Genomic DNA, 24,521 nt, shown 5'->3' on the forward strand with positions numbered 1-24,521 from the left:
TATGCTAAAGATCGAATATAGATTGAAAATAGGTTTAATTGGTAAAAGACAAAGTCATTCTCAGCTAAGAATGCTTAGGCATTCTAAGAAGCTTAAGATGACTAGGGCAAATTCAGCAGAGAGAAAATAAACCAGCCTAGCGAGAAGCAGAAGGACTGTTTTGAGGAAGAAAAAAGAAAACTGGATAGTTAGGTGTGACCAAATTTAAGAGGAGCCTGAGGGATAAACTAAGTAAGTGAGGATTTTTCAACCGAGGAGAAATACAATGAAATCAGTATTCTAAGAAGGCTAATAATATAGCAAAAATGGAAATAGTTTCATTATAGCAAAACAAATTCTTAAAGACACAATTCTGCATTCATGGAACTTTCACAACTACTTGTTTTTTTTTAATTGAAGTACAGTCAGTTACAATGTGCCAATTTCTGGTGCACAGCATAATGTCTCAGTCATGTATATATGCACATATATATATTCATTTTCATACAGAAGAAATTTTTTAAGTCTATTTTTATATATAGTGGTTTACATCTGCAAATCTCAAAACTCCCAAATTTATCTCTTCCCACCCTCTTTCCTCTGATAATCGTAAGACAGTTTACCATGTCTACGAGTCTGTTTCTGTTTTATAGATGAGTTCACAGTGTCATTTTCTTTTTCTTTTTAGATTCCACATATGAGTAATATCATATGGTATTTTTCTTTCTTTCTGGCTTACCTGACTTAGAATGATGATCTCCAGGTCCATCTATATTGCTGCAAATGGCATGATTTCATTCTTTTTATGGCTGAGTAGTATTCCACTGTATAAATACACTACAACTTCTTTATCCAGTCATCTGTTGATGGACATTTAGGTTGTTTCCATGTCTTGGCTATTGTAAACAGTGCTACTATGAACATTGGGGTGCATGTCTTTTCGAATTAGCATTCCCTCCAGATACATGCCCAGGAGTGGGACTGCTGGATCATATTCTACATCTATTTTTAGTTTTTTGAGGAATCTCCATACTGTGTTCCTTAATGGCTGCACCAAACTACATTCCCACCAGCAGTGTAAGAGGGTTCCCTTTTCTCCACACCCTCTCTGGCATTTATCATTTGTAGACTTTTGAATGATGGCCGTTCTGACTGGTGTGAGGTGATACCTCATTGTAGTTTTGATTTGCATTTCTCTGATACTTAGCCATACTAAGCATTTTTTCATGCATCTATTGGCCATTTGTATGTCTTCATTGGAGAATTGCCTGTTTAGGTCTTCTGCTCATTCCTGGCTTGGGTTGTTTGGTTTTTTGTTATTAAGTTTTATGAGCTGTTTATATATTCTGGAAATTAAACCTCTGTCAGTCGCACCATTTGCAAATATTTTCTCCCATTCCATAGGTTGTCATTTTGTTTTACTTATGGCTTCCTTTGCTGTGCAAAAGCATGTAAGTTTAATTAGGTCCCATTTGTTATCTTTTGCTTTCATTTCTATTGCCTGGGTAGACTGCCCTAGGAGAACATTGCTAAGGTTTATGTTAGATAATGTTTTGCCTACGTTTTCTTCTAGGAAATTCATATTGTCTTGTCTTATATTTAAGTCTTTAAGCCATTTTGAGGTGATTTTGTGTCTGGTGTGAGGGAGTGTTCTAACTTCACTAATTTACATGCTGCTGTCCAGTGTTCCCAACACATTTGCTGAAGAGACTGTCTTTTCTCCATTGTATATTATTTCCTCCTTTGTGGAGGGTAAGTTTACCATTGGTGTGTGGGTTTATTTCTGGGATCTCTGTTCTGTTCCATTGATCCATATGTCTCTTTCTGTGCCAATATCACACTGTTCTGATTACTGTAGCTCTGCAGTATTGTCTGAAGTCTGGGAGGGTTATTCCTGCAGCTTTGTTCTTTTTCTTCAATATTGCTTTCGCAAGTCTGGGTCTTTTGTGATTCCATGTAAATTTTAGGATTATTTTTCTAGTTCTCTGAAAAATGTCATGAGTAATTTGATAGGGATCATATTAAATCTGTAGATTGCCTTGGGCAGAATGGCCATTTTAACAATTTTGATTCTTCTAATCCAAGAGCATAAAATATCTTTCCATTTCCTTAAGTCATCTTTAATTTCCTTAATCAATATTTTGTAGTTCTCCACGTATAAATCTTTCACCTCCTTGGTCAGATTTATTCCTAAGTATTTTATTGTTTTGGATGCAATTTTAAAAGGGTTTGTATCTTTACTTTTTCTTGCTGTTTCATTGTTAGTATAAAGAAATGCAACTGATTTCTGTATGTTTGCATCTATGTTCATCAATGATATTGGCTTGTAATTTCTTTTTTGGCAGTGTCTTTGGTTTTGGTTATCAGGATGATGGTGGCTTCACAGAGTGAGTTTGGGAGCATTCCCTCCTTTTCAATCTTTTGGAAGAGTCTGAGAAGGATCAGTATGCGTTCTTCTTTGTATATTTGGTAGAATTCCACAGTGAAGCCATCCTCAGCGCCGTGTCTGCTAAGGTATGCAGGTCTACTGAAAATTCTGCACCTGCACTCGCCCCCACTGTGTGCCAGAACTCCACTGCTCCTTGCTTGACTGTCTTAGAGGTGCAGGCCCACAAAGGCACCTGCAGAGCAAATCGGTCCCCTCTGTCTGGGGATGTAAACCAATCTCAGCCCCACCTATGAAGTTGCGGAGCCCCTGGGTAAGGATTCAGGTTTCAACCCTACCTCCGCTTGGAGCCATGCACCAGGGGATATGGTGGCTATGGCTGAGCCCCACCTCTCTTCTTGTGAGAACATTCCAGCAATGGTGTCACAGGCCAGTGGAGACAGTGGCTATGGCCCATCTGTGTTGTGCCCCTCCCCTCAACGTGCACCAGTAGTGTTGCTTCTTCTTTTATGGGGGACCCAGGCTGTTCTGTTCTGTATACAGTCCCAGCCACAGCCCACAACACACTCCAGCCCCCTAAGGCTGCCTCTACACAGGCGGCCACAGCCCTCTGTTCGCTCAGGCAGCCTGGCCCGGCCCACCCCTCTGGTTCACGTCTGGGGCTGGGGGTCGCAGGGACCCTTTGTGCTGGTTTCTCAGTTCTGATGGTCAAGCAGCTGCTGTGAAGTCCTCTAAGCCTCGGAGGTTCCCCTCTGACTGTTGCAGAGGGGCCGTCCTAGGGGAGTGCTGTTCCTCCTTTGCCTCTCCCTCCCTCCCAGACAGGTCCTGCATTAATTTCCTTTTTCTTCTTTTCTTATCTCTCCTGATAGATTTTGTGAGGAATTTTGTCTTTTGAAGTAGGGGATGTTCTATCAAAGTTCAGCAGGTGTTCTGAGAGAATGGGTGGGTCTGTGGCGGTCTCTCTTGGTGTATTCATGGGAGAGGGTGAGCTAAGAGCATCCTTCCACTCCACCATCTTGGCTCCCTCCTACTTTCTCTTATTACCCACAATTGCACAGTGATCTGGATGCACACCTAACTCCCACCTGAATGTGGTGAGTACTTCTCCAACCACCCACGCACTAGCTTAATGTGTTTAGTTTGCTGTCATTGTTTTTTATTATTTGTGAGAGAGTGGAAAGAACTCTGGACTTGGCTCTGTTGCTGTACACAATTTTTAGTCCTTTGACAAATCACTTCACTTTCTGGATCTCAATTTCTGAATCAGAAAATGCAAACACTATGTCTGCCTTGGCAAACTGAAAAGGAAATTGTAAAGACAAATATAACCATACATGGGAAAAGACTTAAAAACTGTCTAGATTTACATCCATGTTGTCTAATCCCACATGATAGGGTCTATCAGCACACAGAAATAGGGAACTTTATAAATGCTTTTCAGTGCGTAGCAGAAAGAAAAAACCAACTGGTTTTCTTTCTGTTGGTAATCAAAAGGTAAATATAACATAAAGAAAAATTAATAGAAAAACAGTAGGGGAATTTATATCATAAACTTTCTAGTTGCACATTAAAACTTTAATAAACAATTTTTAGAGTTAGTCACGGTATCTAAACACTTACCAATTTTCTCTTCTCTGATGAAGTGGATCTTACAGTGCAAGCTGAACTAGCAGAACTTGCTGAGATTTCTTCCTCCTTCTTATCCTAAGAATGGCATTTGGAAAAAAGGAAAGAAAAGCACAAAATGAAGCACAGTATAAGACAACATTGTTATTATAAATCCACATTCCTTCTACATTAATAATCAACTTCCAAGGTTCAAATGTTCAAAGGCACACAAACTTTGGGAAGAGGAAGAGAAACTCAACTAGAAGGGAAAGTCAACTAGAAATCAGAGATCTGAGTACTCCTGAATTAGAGATGAGATGGGCATAGGTGCTCTAGCAGAAGGCCGCTGACAGCTCAGCTAAGGAGAGTGGGAGGTGGCGCTGCCATGGTAGTATTCAGTCTTCTACAAAATAAAGCCATATATCCAGTTATTTTTCACTGGATCTTGAGTTTAAGAGCCCCAGGTCAAGTACATTTTGAGTATCATCTATCATGTCAACAGAGGGGTCAGATGAACGAAAAAACAATAAAAGTCCCTGCCCTCATGAAAGTTAGAATCTAGTGCAGGAATTTACAAATAAGCAACTAATACATTTAGAGTGTCAGATAATGCTGTGGGAAAAAATAAAGCAGAGAAAAGGTCAGGAAGAGCTGGGAGGCAGGGGTGAGGCAGTTATAATTTAAAACAGAGTAGTGAGAAAAGGCCCCTCTGGTGAGCTGACATTTGAATGAAGACCTAAAGAAACGAAGGAACAAACCAAGTGAGTATCTAGGGAAAGAGTTTTCAATTCAAAGGGACAAAGCCTCTGAGGCAGGAATGTGCTTGGCTAGTTGGCACAACAGGAAGCTTTCTCTACGCCTTATGTGTGTGTGTGTATATACATATATACACGTGTATACATACACACAAGTAGAACTGAATCTCTTTGCTGTACGTGTGAAACTAACACAACACTGAAAATCAGCTATACTTCAATATATATATTTTTTTTTAAAGTGGGGGGAAAAAAAGATGAGGAGGAACCAGCAAAGGACACTGCCAAGTCTCTGTTTCCTCATTTGTGTAACTGGGATAATGACAGTACCTACCTCAAAGAGTTGTGAGGAATAAATAAAACAATGCAAGTAAAAAATGAGAAAAACAAATTATTTCTTTTGGGTCAGAAAAGAAGAAAATATTTACATATCTCATTTTAAAACAGAGGTATATTTTTTATTACACAAAAATAAACTATAAAAATGGGTGTCTTTAAGTCAAAATTCTTACTTTATCAACATTAGGCGATGAGGTGGTGTCTTTTCTCCAAGACTTCTCCTTTTTTCCACAAGAGTCTTTGTTAGACATTTTGAAAAGCTAATACAAACATTAAAAATAAATTATGTGGGTTTTTTTTTTTTATTTTTACCACCGCAACAAAACATTAGATACTATTCTTTCTTCATTTACACCAAGACTGGAGTTTTATAAAATGACTTCCATTTTCTATTCATTCTCAAAGTGACAGGCTTTTCTCACTGTTCCACTTTATTTCACTTATATTCTCCCACATGATGAACTGTTCCTCTCCTCCAGCTTCACCTATCACCTTCTTAGAAAGGACTCTCAAAACCATGCCTTTAGCCCTGACTTCTCTAAGCATCAGCTCATCATTTTCAACAGCCTGCAGGACGACTGTATTTTGCCCCACCTACACCTCAAAACCAATTAGTCATAGATCTTCATTTTCCTAACACATTCTCTGTCCCTCACGGAGTGAGACTTCTGGCAAATCACATACATTTTTTTTTGAGCTTTACTTTCATTATATGTAAAATAGAGATAACCCATCCCAGAGAATTTTTAAAGAACTCTAGACAATGGATGTAAAAATACCTTGCACAGGGTGATACACAGTAGAAACTAAATAAATACTGACTTATGAGGTGGTCTTTTTACTAGACCCTGAGCTTCTTGAAGAGTATGCTGTACTAAAAACTTAGGAGGTGTTCATAAATGCCTGCTGAGTGAATGAATGAATTTTTCTTCCCCAGAATATACACTGTTCATTCCAAGCCACTTTCAGCTCTTACTCACTGCAGTCCCTCCGTCTACTTCCCACCCCAGTCTCATTCTTCCAGTCTTGCTCTGGATCGAGTCTACTCTGTTAGCTGCTGACCCAATAACTAACCAAATAAATAAGACAGACACAGTCATTCCCTATGGTCATAAACACTCTGAAGATAGTGCTGGAATGTAGAGGCCAGACACTGGGAACATCAGTAGGTCCTGGGGGCAGAAAGATATAAAAGGGGTCCAGAGGCAAAGCCCAAAGGAGAGTTTATTGCTGGTAGGACACTTATTGAGACTCCGGCCATAAAAAAGGCTAGAAACCAAGCAACTGCAATTACTCCTGATGAATCATGACAGTAAAGTGAAATTGTATACGAGAATGATCAATTATACTAGATAAAACTTTCAGAATGTTCTGATGAATATAGGAGAAAGAAGAAACATTCTGAAACTAACGGAGAATCTAATAATAAAAATTAATAAAAGAACAGATTCTAAATTACCCAGAAACTTTGCTTTTTAAAATAATTTATGGCAATAATTGAATTCAGTGGAGCTTCCAGAGTAGAGCAATAATCTTCATTTCCCTTTCCTGTTTCAGGGATTCCACTTCATGGGGGGAAAAGGTACAAGAGAAAACAACAACCTCCATGAAATGAATTGTTTAGAGCCAACAAACTGGTTATGTTACAATTTAAACCCATTCATGTTAGTATGATGTTACTTTGAACATAAAGAACACTAATTTAAATCTGCTGCCCATGAAACAACCTGAAAAAAAATCTGCAGATAGTGGACTGTAAGGAAAAACACCTCTATGTTTCCTATGACATAATGTTTTATATTTATATTGGTGTGAAATTCATACTAATATATGGAAATGAAAATATAAACTAAATGAAGGGAGACTGCCCGTATTGGCTAGCCTACAAAATGACTCCTGGCTCCTGATAATCCCTGTTGCCCGGTAATTACAGCTTATGTAGTCCCCTCTCATGATAAAGCTGACCTGGGTAACCAATAGGATATTACTATATGATGGTATGTGGCTAGGTCAACAAGACATTGTGGCTTCTGCCTTTCTCTGTCTGGAATTATTCACTCTAAGAAAAACCAGACACCATGTCATGAAGACATACAAGTAACCCAAGGAGAAGCCCACCAAGGAAGGACTGAGACCTCTTGCCAAAAAAGAATCAACTTCCAAGCATGTGTGAGCCACCTTTGAAGCTGATCCTGCAGCCCTAATCAAGCCTTCACGTGCAGCAAGTGGCAGGCATTTTCGCTGCAACCTCCTGAGACCTAGAGCCAAGTACCCCCAGAAAGCTATTTCTGAATTCCTGACCCATAGAAACTGTGAGGTGATGTTTTTTGTCTTAAGCCAGTAAGTTTTGAGATAACTTAGGCAGCAACAGATGAGTAATACATGCACTTAAAATAATTCCTCAAACTTCTTTGAAGACCCCCCTCTTTAAGATATCTCAAGAGCAGGGACCATGCTTAGAAGTTCTTATTAAAATTCCAACAGAACGCCCAGGCTAAAATCTAACACTTTTCTCTGGTTTCCAGGTGGTATTAATAAGACTGACATACAGAACAAAGCTTTCAATTAACCATCTAGTCTTTCAGAAAAAAGAATCAGTGATTTTTGGCTGATGCACAAATATAGTTAGCCACATGTCTCATTTACAGACTCATGTCTGTAAATTATACTGTGTTATAATTCCATTTTTAATTAACTGTTAAGAGCAGTGAGGCAGTATACATCCAAGAATACTAGTTAAAAGTTGGAGATGGGGTCACTACAAAGGCTTGAAAACTTTAATTCACGAAAGCTTCCAGGGGATAAACTGTGTTTCCATTAAACTGGGGAGAAGGGGGATAAATCCTCCAAACATACTTTCTAACTACTGGGGAGGGGGCTGGGGAGCGCTGGAGGGAGGACCAAATTCCTGTTAGAGTTTCAAACTGCTAAATAATTACACGTGCTCTCCCCTGCGTACAAGAGGAAACAGACCAATGAGTTAGGTATTAAGTGTCAGCTTTATTAACTAGGAAACCCAAGTGAAGTGTGAGTCTCGTACCTGAGACTAAAAGGAGCTTCCCTCTCCTCCATGCCGCCTGTAATATTCAGAAAGTCCCAAGCAGAGCAGCCAGAAAACTCAAGTCTTCCCCTTGTCTACCCCAGTGGGCTGGAAAGAGTGAGGCTTAAGCAAGTTTAAACAGGCTTAGAGAGCAAAGGGAAGAGAGGTACGGGACCAGGGGGACTCACCGGCATATGCCCTGAGGGATGTGAATTGCATCAGTCGAGTGCCCCGAAGCTCAACACACACAAGAGTTCTGGGTATTAAAAGCCTAAATACAAGCGTAGGGCACCCTCCCCCCTGTAAAAAAATCCGTAACCACAGAACTCTTACTACTACAGCGTAGCGCTGCTACTGGGAATATGTAGGTCAGAGCAAAAATAAAAACAAAAGGAAGAGAGTGTTCCGGTCACGGTGTGGGTGAAGGTGGGAGATGAAGAGCAGATCCCAACTCCAAGTCCACCTGACTGCCTGGCGAGCACGTCCGCGGCTCGCAAAACGCCGCGGCCCACTGGCGGGGCAGGTACACACAAGACCCTACCCCGGGAGCGGGGCTGCCCCAGACGCAGGGCCAGGCCAGAACCACACCCTTCCCGAGCAGGGTCAACCCTAGGTCCGCCCACAGAGTCGCCCCGCCCAGGCTCGAGGGGCCCCGGAATCCTTCGTCCGTCACGCCTCCTGCCTGCTAGGCCACCGAAGTGAGGCGGGGAGGCTGCCCAGCAAAACGCCAATAAGCCCCCCAGCCCCCCACTTACTTACCAGCGCGGGCGGCGGTGGCGACTTGGGACGCCCAGGCCAAGGAAAAGAGACCCCGAACCCGATGCCCGCTGGGAAATGTAGTTCTGCGCTCGGACGCAGGCTACCCCTCGAACGCTAAGGAGCGTTTGTTTAGCTTTGCATTCACTTCCTCGAGGGACTTGGAACCGGGGCTCCGCCCAGGCGGCGCGGTGCACCCTGGGTATTGTAGTCTTGGTTGGGTTCGGGGACGGACCGCTGGAACGGAGATGCACCGCGGAAACAGAACTCTCTGACCTCATTGGACGCCGTCCCCAGCACGCTCCTGCGCAGTCTGTGCTGGCGTCGTAACGCCTCGGGGGAAAGGAAGCGGATGAGACCGGGAGTCGCCGCCTCTGGGTTTTTATTTTTGTGCTGACAGGATTTGGTCACTGGTTCTTCGTCTTTTGTTTGTTGCACGCATCCCGTTCTCCCCATTTGCCTCCCCAGTCCTCGGATCCAGCCCTCTGGGCATTCACGCCAGTTCTCTCACCCCGCTGTGAGCCCCTCCTAGTCCCGGGGCGGGCCTGGCACGGAGGCGGTAACTATGGAGAATATGGCGGAGGAGGAGCTGCTGCCCCAGGAGAAGGAGGAGGAGGAGGTGGCCCAGGTCCAGGTCCCGACCCCGGCCCCGGACTCGGCTCCGGTCCCAGCTCCGGCCCCGGATTCGGCTCCTGCCTCCGCCCCGACCCCGGCCCCGGACTCGGCTCCAGCCCCAGCCCCTGCCCTGGCCCAGGCTTCGGCCCTATCCCCGTCCCTAGCCTCTGCCCCTGACGAGGCTGAAAGCAGTAAGTGCAGGAGGCCCAGATCTTTCTGCCGCAGGAGAAGCGAGAAAGTGCGCCTTCCTGGGGAGTAGGGGAGGCCCTTCTTCACTGGGATGGTTCTTACGGGGAAAGGCAGGTTTAGGGAAATGGGGGGAGGCAGGAGGGACCCGTACAGCGGGTAAAAGGGTACAGGATGGGGAAGGGAACTTCACAAACCTCGGGGACCTCATGGTGAAGGATATGTGGAGGCCGGGGGGTGGGGGTGCAGATGGAAATAATGAGGTTGAGGGCTTCTTGGTTAAAGGGGGTCTTTTTCTGGTACAAAAATAAGAAGTTAATTTGGTAGTTTCCCTCCCAGCCCCATCTGCCATGGTTCTGTGAGTCCTTAAAAATAGGATATAGTTACTGAGCAACCTGTTCACTGTAGGAGATTCTAACTGCCAAGATTTAGAAACCGTTGCTGTCAATTAGCTTTTATGACTCGACATACACAAGCGATGGGTTTTCCTCGTTATTTCATTTTCTTTAGCAGCTTGCTTCCGGAAAGAATTTGAGGCTAATGAGTAGTTTAAGAAAGAGTCGACTAAATTACAGATGTCTTCCCTTAGACATAAATACCAGTTGAGTTTTGTCTGTTTTTCCATCAGAAGTCGACTGTTGAAAATTAATAGCCCATATTATTGTGCTTCTGAGACTGCTGGCATGTTTTGTAAGTGGTGATTTACGGGACCATAAAGGAATTTAAAATATTGATGAATAACACTTTCTTAATCTTTTGAACACCTTTACATAGAAGGTCTAAGAGAGTCTTCTTTTTAAAATTTGTTCAAAAATGGACCCTTATGCTCTTTCTGAATTATAACAAAATATCTTAATTCATTGTTTTTTCTGCTTCTAGGCCAGTTGTGAGGTTGATGTTATAAAATATTTGAGTAGTAATAGTGTAGTAGAACTATTTTGCAATCTTAAAACAACATATAAATTGTTATAGCAGATTTAAGAGTAGGACTGATAACAGAAAAAACAAAGTTAGCGTTCCTCAAGTTGGCCTCTCCTCGTCACATAAGATCAGTGCTAGCAGGTGCAAAGTAAGACCAGTTGTTTCTTCATCCATAACTACCATGTGGGGAAAGGAGGTACTCTGTCCTGAGTAAGGTAGCCTCCCTAACTCATGTCTAGATTGGATCTTTTTATATCAACCAGAAATGATTCAGAAGCTTTAGGGATTGCGTGCTTTCTCCAGCTCCCCACCATCAAGAATACGTTAAACATACTTTGGGAAAATTTACTGATACATTCCAAAATTTACAAGTTTGTAATTTGAAGAATGTGTAATGTTTGGGAAACTTGAAAATGCATCATTGGGACAAATATGTAGTGATTGAGAAATCTGAAATGCGTTAAGAACATACATTGATCACATTTTAAAAATTACTTTTAGATAGTCTAGTCAGTCCTTTGAAATTAGTCTTAACTAGGCAAGATGAAGATAGCATATCTGAAATAGAATTGAAAATTGAGGAAAAAGGTTTAAAAGAATCTCCTAGCATCTTCTTGAACTCATCTGTTTTAAAAAGAGGTTTGCCTATTGACTTCTGGATTATTAGTGTGTTATAAAAAAGGTTTGAGTAGTTTAAGTACAAATTGTCTGATATTTACTCTCTTGAACCAGAAAGTGATTTCAGAGATGCAAATGGGCATATCATAAATCTTGAGGCATGTCATGAATGTGAGAGTTTTCTTCAGTAGTGGATCACGGGATTTTCAGTCTTCTCATCTGACTTACCAGGCCCCTTTCTCTAATTTTGTATTACTTGGTAGTTAGAATGATTTCAATAAGCACATTGTTATCTTGTTTCACACACAGATCTTTGAATTATGGAAGCCAAAAGCTTTTATGATTTCAAATTAAATAGGTTGGTTTGTACACATGGATTCATTGCCTAATTCTTACTGTCTGACCTAGCAATTAAAAGTTTTTGGTCAAATGGGAAAAAAAATTTTACCTGTTTACAGAAATTATGTCTCATTATAAGTCGTTTGAACAGAGCCTGGTATAAGAAGTTAACCAGTAGCATTTGTTGCTCTTTGTTTTTCTCATTTTAAAAAAGATAAAAATGAGTCTTTTGGTAAGTTTTTGCAGAAAGATCTGATAGTGCTGAATTGAACTCCGAAATTATTGGCTCAGTGTGATACTGCATCCAAAAAGACTAATGATTTTTAAAAGTTACTTAAAAACCTTAGTGCCTGCTATGTACAAGTTACTACACTAGGTACTTAACCAATACAAGGATGAATAAGGCCCTTGCCTTCTTACTGCTTATTTGTGGGGGAGACAAACAAGGATAAAAACTATGCAGAAGAGTAAATGAAGCAGGTGGGAGTGAAGTCTGAAGGGGAATAGGCAGGAAGATGGCAGTGTCAAGAACAGAATTTAAAAGCCTTAAGTTTCTAAACCGTATAATATAATTATACTGTGAATATTAGAGAACCCTGTGGTCTATCCCACTTTCTCCTATCTCATTGTGTATCTTTTCCTATTAGTATTATCTCCTAGTCTTATATGTTCAAGACTCCACTTTGTAAATGTTCCTTTCCTTTGGGCCACATGTATTCAGGTCTCTCTGTCCTTAAAAAGAAAGAAAAAGCAAGTTACAGTCCCATCCACCTCCTTTTTTATACCTCCAAGCTTGGGGAAAAAAAAATCGACACTGATTTTCTGTACTCTGTTTCTCCTTCCAATCCCATTTATACTCTCAAACACCTCACTGAACTTTCTTTCTTAAAGGTCACTAGAGACCTGCTAAATACTAAATCCAGTTGTCTTTCCTTTTGAGTGTTGAGTCTTTCTCTTTTACAACTATTTTCTGACACCTGGTGTTGAGTCTTTCTCTTTTACAGTCTCTTCTCTCTTGGCTCCTGCACTATCTTGATTCTCCTTACTATCTTTTTAAATCTACCCTCCTGATTTTTATTCCTCAGAATCTCATAAATACCCACATCCCTCCATCCCTCACTTCCAAATTGTATCCATTTATATTAATCAGCTGTGGTTCAGCAGCGTTGGGGGATGTATCCCCCACAGCACTAATCAAGAATATATCTTGGAAAGATTAATTCATAAATTTCAAATTTTAGAAGTTTGAAGAATGTGTAATGGAGAAACCTGAAAATGTGACTGGGACTGGGTTTTGGCTTTTTTCTTCTACTTTTCACATTTTTCCCTTACGCTTTCTTGCTCATGCTCACAGTTCCACCTAATGTGTATTTTTGATTTATATCTATTCAGAATCCCTCCTGACCTCACAAAAAAATTCTGCTGCCTACTGGACTTGAGTATATGAATACGAGCACTAACTAAACACACTGTGTGAAAAACCAAATTCCCTTTTCTCTTTTGCTTCCTTTATTGGTTAATGTACCATTATTCTCAACCATATAAACTTGAAATCTTAGAGTCATTCTTTAATCTTCACCCTTACTTCTCACATCCCAAGTTCTTTGCTTCTTTTTTTTACCTTTTGTTCTGTACCTTTTCATTACTAATTTCTCAGTTACTAATCCTTGGTACCACAACCAGGGATACCCTCCTGAAACACATTCAGTCACATTTCCTCAGAAACCTGAAAAGACTTCATATTGCATGAAGAATGAAGTCCAAACTAACGTGTATGGAATTTAAGCCTTCCATAATTTGTACCACATTTTCAGCTACATGTTTTTCTACCGACTTTATCCCCTAAACATACCACTTTCCAGCCAGATGTGGTACAGATGTGGGTGTATATTTTTACACCACATGACTTTGCTTATTAGGTTACTTCAGTCTATAAGGCCAGACACCAAATCTCTACTTAATGAAATTCTATTCATACCTTAAGTCTCAATCAGATGCCATGTCTTAGGTGAAGACCTCCTCAGAGGCACTTGCTGGAACTAATTACTCCTTCCTCTGTGTGCCTGCATCATGTTACCTTTACCTCTAGTATTCATTTCTTTCTGCCTTGTGTTATAGTTCGTAGTTAACTTGTTAATCTCTCTCACCTGATTGAGTTCTTTGAAGACAGAAAACACAGCTTTAGTATTTTGTACAGAATAGAAACAGTTTTTGTAGAATTATATATTGAAGTAATAAGATAAAATTTGAAAGCTGTGAGGTTACTTTTTGCCTTTTGAGGCACACTTGTCATTTTATAAACAATTGCAGCAGTTTTTCCCATCTAGTTACTGGGGCACTGTGCTAGAGAAGATAAAAGTGTAAATGCTGTGTGATGTGATCAAATAAAAATGAAGTTGGAATACAGATTGTTAGAGCATAACCTTCTAACTCTTAAAATTTCTTTTCAGAGAGACACATCTCAATTCAAAGGCAGCTTGCTGATCTAGAGAAGTTAGCTTTCGTAACTGAAGGAGATTTTGACTCTGCCTCTTCATTGAACTCAGATAATCTTGATGCAGGTATTTCCATGTTTTGAGGGTTTTTTTTTTTCTGTTTCTAATTATTTGTTATCTTTCATGAAAAGCTTGGTAACAATAAACTTGTTTATTGCCACCAAACTAGAGCAGAGGTAAAATAATTTTTTTTTCTTTAGGAAATTGTAGCCTTCTGTATGCAAAGGTGCGCTATGGGAATAAGTTATTTCACAACTCCTCGAGCAGATTACCATCTCATGGGTATATAAGGACTGCGTATTCTCTAAGTTAGGAATTACATTTTGCTGAGGAACAGAAATCCCCCCAGAATAGTGCCTTAAATAGTATGGAGGCTTATGTTCTCTCATGTAAAAGTCCCAAGGTGGGCAATCTAGGGCTGGCGCAGAGTTTTACAATGTTGTCAAGTGCTCCTAGCTCCTCTCTTCTGTTTTGCCACCCTTAATACTTGGATTCCATCCTCAAGACCACCTCCTGGTTTTTTGAAGTAGGCAAGAGTATATTAAAAAAATTAATTATGCCTATACTTGCCGTGTGCTAGGTGTGAAAGGTACTTGTATTAAAAATGAGTTACTGATTTTTTTGTATATTTGAATTGCTTTAAACCTAGATTTGAGATTTTAATTCATCAAAGTTTTTTATTGAGGTGCATTACATTTCTAATTATATAAGACTTCTATTTTGATGGTCCATAATCTTCTCAAGGATTTGCTAATAAAGAAGGAAGAACTTAAAACTTAGTGATAGGATACAGTGGTTGTAACCATGACCCCAGTCTCAGAATAGCAACTATATGGGATCGCATCTACTCCTTCCACTGCCTTCTTCCGTTTTTCTAGCTCCAATGTTAACTGTTTGTGTTGCTGCTAGAGTAGAGGAATACCACAGCAGGTACTTACGCTCTCTGCCCAGCTTCTGCCCCTTGGGGGGTGTGACAGCTGCTGCCTTTTCCCCGGCCCAAAGTACAGAGTGATGTTCTCTCTTTGGCTGGAGAAATAGCATAGAGTTGATCACTTCCTCATCCTCTCTGTTCCCAGTGGCAACAAGGATTTCAGCTAGCCACAGAGAGGAGAGACTTAGAGCAATCACTGACCATGTGCTTAAACAATTATTGTTAACTACCTGCTGAGGCAGGAATGACTTTTCCCTAATGTTAACGATATTATCTAAGAAGTGTGTGTGTGTGTTTGCAGGGTAAGGGCAGGAGAGGGTCTCTGTTCCTTCTTTTGTAGCTAAATTTAAGCCTTAATAACTAGTATATTCTATGCTTTATTGGTTCTTTTTTCTTTAATAGGAAACAAACAAGCTTGTCCATTGTGCCCCAAGGAAAAATTCAGAGCTTGTAATAGCCATAAACTTCATCGTCACCTTCAAAATTTACACTGGAAAGTCTCAGTTGAATTCGAAGGTTAGTATTTTTGTGCTTGCTGAAAAGTGATATAAATGAAATTCAAAATTTGATACCAGTTTTGGAATTTTATCAAGAACATAATCAAGTATTTTCAGTTTAAAATTATGAGGAATTTAATGCTCCTCGTTTCATGTGTTTATTAATAAAGCTGTATAGCTCTCTAGGCAATAGATATGACACAAATAGTTTAGTTTGGCAAACACTTATTAAGCATCCATTCTATACTGGGTGCTCTGCTTGGCCATGAAGTCCACATTACTTATTGAACAATGTTTTAATGTTATACTTTTCCTTTTGTATTAGAACAACTACCATTTTACACATATTTTTGAAGGCATAATAAATGTAGTAAAAAAAGAAAGTAAAATAATTGGTATGAATATAGGAAAAGAGAAGATAACATCTCTTTTTTCTGCTGATAGCTTAAAAAAACTAGAGTTAATAAGATTTGTAACAGTGGTGAGATAAGATAAACATTTAAAATCATAGCCTTTCTCTTCTCTAGATAAATGAAAATTAGAAAAAATACCAATTATAATAGTTACAAAAATGACACAGTTTGAAATAAACAAATAAATAAATAAACCTAATTACCATGCTTCACCCCCCAAAAAAATTTTTTTTAATATTAAAAAAAAAAGTGAAAAAGAGGTCCGGTTCAACACAAAATGATAAATTTAGTCCTCGACAGTAGGTTTTGAAATGCTGACCCAGTTACCAGTTATTCAGTAGGCAATTAGAAGTAGAGATCTGGCCCTCAGGAATGAGTAACTAGAACTATAATTTGGGATTCCTTCTCACAGGGAAGAGTGTATAAAAGTGTATAAAACTAAGGCAGTCTCATTCAAATAAATTAATTATGACATTACAAATACAAGAATAATCCCAGTCATTCCTATAAAATAAAATTTGCTAATTTTAATAATAATTGAATATTTAATGAATAGTGATAAGACAAGCAGCAATTCTTCATTCTAGGTTACAGGATGTGCATCTGTCACTTACCTTGTCGACCAGTGAAACCAAACATTATTGGAGAACAGGTAATCACATGTTAGATTTGTTATTTTTAGATCTAGCTGTCTTTAAAGAAAGTGCAACATGTACTTGCTTTCAGACTAAAATGCGCATATTTGGCAATGAAGTTTACTTTAAGACTTTGTTTACAAGTGCTTTCTGATTACCATAGTAGGAAAAATAAGCAATGTATTAAAAAAAAGTTACTGTTTTGAACTTTTCATTTTATAGTTTTCAGTTTCAGTCAGATCAACTGTCCCCCTTTGTTCAAAAGGAAAATTAACTCATTTACTAATTTTGGAATGGAGAATTTAAATAGAAAGTAATTTTTTTATTTCAAAATAAATTTTGGTCATGGACTTAGAGCCTTCAATTTCTGTGGTTTAGTAAAAATCTTAGCATACTCATCCTCCCTGTGCTTGTCCTCTTAATTTGGGGACAGAATCAAGAATCTTTCTGAAATCTCAGTAATTTTTTTTAAAAGTACATGTGTTTATTTTTAGGGTATATTTGACCTTTGGGAATACAAGTTATAATACATTTTTTAGTGACACTATCCTTTATGCCTATTAGCTTAATGAGTCCTCATTATTAATTTTCCTTTGGGGTCACTAGAAAGAGTTCAGTGCCAGGGGGAAAAAACCAAACATTTCTTTAGCAGTAGTCAGGATATTGCTTGGTTCATTAAGTCTATCCAAGATATTTTGAAGATGATAATCACAGCACCATAAGGAGCCCTGTGCAATGTTGTTGACTGTTCTCTACCTGTTGTATGATCCAAGTAGATAGGAGATTAGAAGCACTAAGAATGAAAGGCATCAAAAGTAGGAAACGAGCCATTGGAGTCTTTCTTTTCTCAGCTAAATAAGGTATTATGAAGTGAGAATTTTTTACTTGGAAAAATAGTCTTTTCATTATGTCTCTGACATTCAGTAGTATGCTAGATCTAGCTCAAATTTCTAGAAATCTTGAAAGCGGTTGTTAAATGATTCCCAGATTCACATTCAGTGATTTCACATTGGAAGCTTGAAATGCCATGGTTGTCGCTCAGCGTTGGCCATGGTATTGTATTTATACCACAGACAGCTGCAAACACTATATACCAGGGCTTTATTTTCCTGGAGAGCCAGTTGTGAGATATCTACCAGTGCACTGCTGCTAGTATCATCCCATTTGTAAGTGCTGCTTATGGAAAATAGAGTACAGTGTTTGCTGATTAAAATGAATGGAAAAAACTAAGAAGTTAAACTTGTGGCCTATTGTAAGGTAAGACTGAAAAGTATATGTAAATATAGGTAAGGAAGTAAAGATCCTTCCGAGGTTACATGGCAAAATGAATACTATTTTCTATACCGTTAAACTCACGATACACCAACATACTTAAAGTCACAACCTTAAATAAGCTTTTATTTCATTGTCTGAGTAACTTGTTTATGTACTTAAATCCTCTGTCTGATAGATATCCAGTAAAATGGGCGCCCATTATCATTGTATCATTTGTTCAGCAACTATCACCCGAAGAACGGATATGCTAGGACATGTCAGGCGCCATGTCAATAAAGGGGAGACTAAATCCAAGTATGCTGCTGGTAAGTTGAGCAATCTCATTATCATGTTAATAACTAAACTCTTAAACAATGGTCTGATTATTCTTTTCAGCTATCAGGCAGATGAAATACAGTGATTTAACCAAATCATTTAGTGAACTACAAATCTGTTACTTCAGGTTTTATTTTTCTGTGAGGCTCCTAACAACATTCAGCTGTTCTCAATTTAATGTCTATATTTAACAAACAAGTGGGTAGAAAAAAGCAACTGATGCTCAAGTAAATCTAGGTATCTTATGAAAGATTATAGGATTGTATTACCAGCAGTGGCTCCTGCACCAATAACTGTCTCATACTTATTGTTGAAAAACTCTAGAAAAAGGAGGTAGAGTTAATATATAGTGACTATTCATTATCCTGAGTGATATCTAGTTGCTAATTGCTTGTTAATACCGAGGCGGTTCCTTCTCAAGAAGAATTAAACCCTCATGCCCTAAGGCATCAGTTATATGTAATAAATTCTCTTGTATACATCTAGAATGGTACTGTGTACTTTTCTTTTAAGAATTCAAAAAATAAGTCACTGAAATAATTATCTCTAAGGCTTAATTTTCTCACAGAACCTGGTTTGAGAAAGGCTGATCTTGGGAGCTATATGACCTTCCACTTTGGTGGGTATAGAGACATATAACACAACACTGGGAAAGATTACTATTATTTGGCATTGTAGAAAGAGAGATATGATTCCCATTTAGTTAACATTCTGACTGTAACTTTATCAAGAAATCCAAATGTAAAGGATCCCAGTTATTTTTCCCCACACATGTTATATATGTCTCATTTCTTAAATACTGAAAGCATACTCACAAATACATCAGTATTTCATATGGGTTTATAGCTAAATGATTCTAATGTATCTTAAATGTAGAATAATTTTTTCAATTACTTTTTAGGCATTTGAATATAAATATCATTTAAAATCATAATTGTGAGAAACTGTTCTGAAGTCAAACATGTTCAGGAACTATAGTGACTCCTAGTCATCCGTGCTGGCTACTGGGATATAACCAGAGACTAATTCTGTAATGTTTATACCGCAATAAAATATATTTAGCCAACCTATATAAACACAAGGTAGTGTTTGATGGGTAATAAAGGTATTTTCGGCTTTTGTGCTATCTTAGGTTGATTGTTCTTAAGTGGATATCATTATACAGTTATATTGATATGCTAGGCAGTTAAGATTTTAAGCTAATAAACTTTAATTCACCAAATAATTAACTGAGTACTACTTTTTCCAGAGACAGTGCTAAATAGATCAGTTTCGGGGGTGAGGGTTGGAGATTTGACATCTACCCAACTGATTTCATTAACATGAAATGTTATAAAGAAGGGTTTTTAAAATGTATATTGTGTTATTTAGAATTATGTTGTATTTCATTAGAAGTCTTTTTTTTTCATTTTAGCTTCTGCTGCTAAACCACCTCATGAAATTTTGAAAGAAGCAGACACAGATGTACAAGTTTGCCCCAACTATTCTGTACCTCAGAAAACAGATTCCTATTTTAATCCCAAAATGAAGCTAAATCGGTAAGGTAAATGGAAAAAGGGGTTATAGGATGTTTCAAATCATTACAAATGTACCGTCTCTTAATTTTCATGTTCTAGTATATTGAAACTTAAAAATAGGTACAGAATGAAAATGATATAGTTTAACATATTCTCAGAATGATTGCTTTCTCTCTTTTATTTTTCTACCAAACCAGTTTCTTTCTCAGAGTAAAACAGATCCAGCTTTATATAATTAAATGAACAGGCTGGTGCTTTTGTTTTATTTATTTATTATAAGTTTTATTTATAAAATCATTATTCATAGTGAATGCTTGTTAGTAAAACCAAATTAGATTCATAGCTTAGTTTCACAAATTCTTAGTTCTCATACTATTAAGTAGGGAATATGTTATTAGGTTTCTTTCCAAAATAGCTTGCACAGTAAGTAGGAACCCCAATTCTTACATTCTTAAAATAAAATCTACAATGATGAGGCCATGGTATAGATTATTTCAGATTATTACACTTTTTTCTAGGCAGCTAATATTCTGCACTCTGGCTGCTTTGGCTAAGGAACGGAAACCTTTGGAATGTCTAGATGCCTTTGGAGCTACTGGTAAGTAATGAAGCTTTTTTTGGAACCCCACTTTATCATATTTGTACAGTATCTTTTCTTTTCCTTTTTCTTCTTGTTTTTGTTGTTCAGCCACTTTGAAAACTGAGGGTTTATTTATATCACGTGAACACAAATGGACTCTTTCCAGTTTTATTGAGAAATAATTGACATCCATCACTGTACACGTTTAAGATAAACAGCATGATGGTTTGGCTTATATATATTGTGAAATGATTGCCATGATGGGTTCAGCTAACATCTGCCATCTCATGTAGATGCAATAAAAAGAAAAGAAAGAAAGAAAAAATTCTTCTTGAGATGAGAACTCTTAGGATTTACCCACTTAACTTTACTATAAAAATGTTACCTCTGCATAGTCATCATGTTGTACGTTCCATCCCTAGTACTTATTTATCTTATAATTGGAAGTTTGTACCTTTTGCCCACCTTCCTTGTACAGTATCTTTTCTTAGGAAATTTATATGGATATCATATCTAGCAGAATATTTGGTATAAAAAATAAAGATTCAAGGTAAACTTTTTATTATGGAAAAATTTCAAATATATGCAGAAGTAGCGAGTATAATAAATGAATGCCTTGGTGTCTGTCACTCACTTCAGAAATTACTGACTCATACGCAGTCTTGTATCTATAGTTGCATGCACTTTTCCTCATGCCTCATTCCCCGATTCTCTATCCCCATTATTTTGTGGGTTTTGTTTTGTTTTTTAATTTAAGTATAGTTGACTTACAATGTTGTGTTAGTTTTTGGTATATAGTGTAATGATTCAGTTATACATACATATATATTTTTTTTTATTACAGGTTATTGCAAGATACTGAATATAGTGCCCTATCCCCATTATTTTGAAACAAATCACATATATATTATTTCATCTGTAGATGTTTCAGTTGGATCTCTAAAAGAGGACTTTGTAAAATTAAAACCCTTATACCATTATCAAACCTAAACAATTAAGAAAAGTTCTTTAATATCATCAAATAGTTAGATATGCTTAATTAATTAATAATTTTTTAATTAAAATCAGAATCCAGACAAAGACTATATATTTCAGTTGTTTGATATGTCTCTAAGTCTCTTTTTACTCTGTATTCCCTTCCATCATTTTGTGTGTATGTGTGATAATTATTTTTGACATAAGAAATTATTTGCCCTGTAGAGTTTCCCGCAGTCTAGAATTTTGCTGGTTGTATCACCATGATTCGTACAACCTCTTGAGCATTTATCATTTGTAGACTTTTTGATGATGGCCGTTCTGACTGGTGTGAGGTGACACTTTATTGGGGTTTTGATTTGCATTTCTCTAGTAATTAGTAATATTGAGCATCTTTCATGTGTCTGTTGGCCATCTGGATGTCTTCTTTAGAGAAATGTCTTTTTAGGTCTTCTGCCCATTTTCTGATTGGCTTATTTGGTTTTTTTGATGTTAAGGTGTATAAGCTCTTGGGTATATTTTGGAAATTAATCCTTTGTTGGTCACATCATTTGCAAATATTTTCTCCGATTCTGTAGTTTGTCTTTTTGTTTTGTTTATGGTTTGAAATGGATTGAAATGAGATGGATTGAAAAAATATTGCTGCAATTTAAATCAAAGAGTGTTCTGTCTATATTTTCTTCTGGAGCTTTTAGAGTATCCAGTCTTACATTTAGGTCTTTACTCCATTCAGAGTTTATTTTTGTATATAGTGTTAGAGATTATTCTAATTGTATTCTTTTACATGTAGCTGTCAAGTTTTCCCAGCATCACTTATTGAAGAGACTATCTGTTCTCCATTACATATTCTTACCTCCTTTGTCATATTTTAATTAACTATAAGTGCGTGAGTTTATTTCCAGGCTTTCTATCCTATTATGTGTCTTTCTGAGCCAGTATCATACTGTTTTGATTACTGTAGTTTTGTAGTATGGTGTGACGTCAAGGAGTGTGATTCCTCCAGTTCCATTCTTCTTTCTCTAGATTGTTTTGGCTATTTGGAATCATTTGTTTCCATACAAATAAATTTTCTTTTGTTCCAGTTCTGTGAAAAATGTCATTGGTAATTTGATAGGGATTGCATTGCATCTGTAGATTGCCTCAGGTAGTATGGCCATTTTAACAATACTGATTCTCCCAATCCAAGAACACAATATATCTTTCTATCTGTGTCAGCTTCAGTTTCTTTCATCAGTGTCTTACAGTTTCAAAGTACAGGTCTCTTGCCTCCTTACGTAGGTCTATTCTAGGTAATTTATTATTTTTGATGCAATGGTAAATGGAATTGTTTCCTTGATGTCTCTTTCTGATATTTCTTTGTTAGTATATAGAAATGCAGCTCATTTCTGTATATTAATTTTGTATCTTGCAACTTTACCAAATTCACTGATGAGCTCTAGTAGTTTTCTAGTAGCATCTTTAGGATTTTCTATGTATAGTGTCATGTCATCTGCAAACAGTGACATTTTACTTCTTTTCTAGTTTGGATTTCTTTTGTTTCTTGTTCTTCTCTGATGCTGTGGCTAGGACTTCTAAAACTATATTGAATACAAGTGGTGAAAGTGGACATCCTTGTCTTGTTCCTGATCTTAGAGGAAATGCTTTCAGCTTTTCACCATTGAGTATGACGTTAACTCTGGGTTTGTCATATATGGCCTTTATTATGTTGAGGTATGTTCCCTCTGTACCCACTTTGTAGAGAGTTTTTATCATAAATTCATGTTAAATTTTATCAAAAGCTTTTTCTGCATCTATTGAGATGATTGTATGAGTTTTATTCTTCAGTTTGTTAATGTGGTGTATCACATTGCTTGCTTCGTAGATATTGAAAAATTCTTGCATGCCTGGGATAAATCCCCCTTGATCATGATGTATATATTTTTGGAGTTGGTTTGCTAGCATTTTGTTGAGGATTTCTGCATCTATATTCATCAGTGATATCGGCCTGTAATGTTCATTTTTTGTGATATTTTTCTCTGGTTTTTGTATCAGAGTGATGGTGGCCTCACAGAATGAGTTGGAAAGTGTTTCTTCCTCTGCCGTTTTTTGGAATAGTTTCAGAATGATAGGTATTGGCTCTTCTCTAAATGTTTGGTGGAATCACCTTGAGGTCATCTGGTCCCAGACTTCTGTTTGTTGGGAGTTTTAAAATTACTAATTCAATTTTAAGTACTGGTAATTGGTCTGCTCATATTTTCTGTTTATTCCTAGTTCAGTCTTGAGAGATTGTACCTTTCTACAAAATTGTCCATTTCTTCTAGATTGTCCATTTTGTTGGTGTATAGTTGCTCATAGCAGCCTCTTATGATCTTTTGTATTTCTGTGGTGTCAGTTATAACTTCTCCTTTTTCATTTCTGACTTTATTTGGTCCCTCTCCCTTTTTTTCTTTATAAGTCTGGCTAAAGGTTTATCAATTTTATCTTTTCAAAGAATTAACTTTTAGTTTCATTGATCTTTTCTGTTGTTTTTTTGTCTCTTATTTCATTTATGTCTGCTCTAATCTTTATGATTTCTTTCCTTCTTAGAACTGCTTTTGCTGTGTCCCAGAGGTTTTGGATCTTCATGTCTTCAAAGTCCATCTGGTCTAATGTGTCATTTAAGGCCTATGTTTCCTTATTTATTTTTTGTCTGGATTATCTGTCCATTGATGTAAGTGGGGTGCTAAAGTCCTCCACTATTATTGTGTTGTCAATTTCTCCTTTTATGTCTGTTAATGTTTGCCTTAAATATTGAGGTGCATCTATCTGGGTGCATATGTATTTACAATTGTTAGATCTTCTTGGATTTATCATTTGATCATTATGTAGTATCCTGCTACATCCAGCGCAGCATGGGACCGTGTCTGAGGACTGGCGACGCCAAGACTTAAGAAACAAAGAGACAAAGTAAAGAGCAAAGATGGGACCAGGGGACTCAAGATCTCATAGATCTAGAGTGCTGAAAGCCTGGTGGACATCATATTTACTAGGAGTATGCAGCTCAGAAAAAAATGGGATCAAAGAGGTGGGGCTTTAGATATTCCATGCGTTAAGCACTAAGTTCTGCTTGCTGATTAACTGATTAATTTCAGGCCTATCCCTTCCAGGAAATCACCCTCCTTGGGGTATGCAAAATATCTAAGTCTGTCCTGTTATTGCCTCCAGGATATCTTGAGATAGCAAATATTTCCCCTGGGTTAAGCCACATGCTTTCGTGCCAGAACAAAGTTCTGTTAATGGATGATCTGGCTTTTCAGGACCATCCATTGTTTTACCCTAAGGAAACATCTGCCCTCCTTCGTGCTCTTATGGTCAATCTCAGGATTGT

At 37.8% G+C, this 24,521-nt stretch overlaps 2 protein-coding genes across 8 annotated transcripts in view; one reads left to right on the top strand and one right to left on the bottom strand.

Annotated features, from left to right (window-relative positions):
• Window positions 1–8,977, bottom strand: part of SWT1 (SWT1 RNA endoribonuclease homolog) — an 82,699-nt gene extending 73,722 nt beyond the window's left edge. For 3 of the 5 annotated variants that reach the window (XM_072948540.1, XM_006198878.4, XM_072948541.1), the window contains exons 1-3: window positions 8,296–8,672; window positions 5,241–5,327; window positions 3,986–4,069 (exon numbers count right to left, since the gene is read on the bottom strand). In XM_072948540.1, coding sequence (XP_072804641.1) covers window positions 3,986–4,069; window positions 5,241–5,327; window positions 8,296–8,301 — 177 coding nt within the window. In that variant the 5' untranslated portion in view covers window positions 8,302–8,672. Of the gene's footprint in view, window positions 1–3,985; window positions 4,070–5,240; window positions 5,328–8,295; window positions 8,673–8,866 lie in introns of those variants that run through there. The other 2 variants (XM_015234777.3, XM_072948539.1) reach the window with 2 other exon arrangements.
• Window positions 8,978–9,122: 145 nt separating this feature from the next.
• Window positions 9,123–24,521, top strand: part of TRMT1L (tRNA methyltransferase 1L) — a 29,904-nt gene continuing 14,505 nt past the window's right edge. The window contains exons 1-7 of one of the 3 annotated variants that reach the window (XM_072948543.1): window positions 9,123–9,669; window positions 13,993–14,103; window positions 15,371–15,484; window positions 16,466–16,530; window positions 17,964–18,093; window positions 19,518–19,641; window positions 20,139–20,218. In XM_072948543.1, coding sequence (XP_072804644.1) covers window positions 9,429–9,669; window positions 13,993–14,103; window positions 15,371–15,484; window positions 16,466–16,530; window positions 17,964–18,093; window positions 19,518–19,641; window positions 20,139–20,218 — 865 coding nt within the window. In that variant the 5' untranslated portion in view covers window positions 9,123–9,428. Of the gene's footprint in view, window positions 9,670–9,932; window positions 10,355–13,992; window positions 14,104–15,370; window positions 15,485–16,465; window positions 16,531–17,963; window positions 18,094–19,517; window positions 19,642–20,138; window positions 20,219–24,521 lie in introns of those variants that run through there. The other 2 variants (XM_006198788.4, XM_072948542.1) reach the window with 2 other exon arrangements.

The sequence above is a fragment of the Vicugna pacos genome, chromosome 23 (assembly GCF_048564905.1).
Source record: "Vicugna pacos chromosome 23, VicPac4, whole genome shotgun sequence".
In the NCBI taxonomy this organism is placed as follows: Eukaryota; Metazoa; Chordata; class Mammalia; order Artiodactyla; family Camelidae; genus Vicugna; species Vicugna pacos.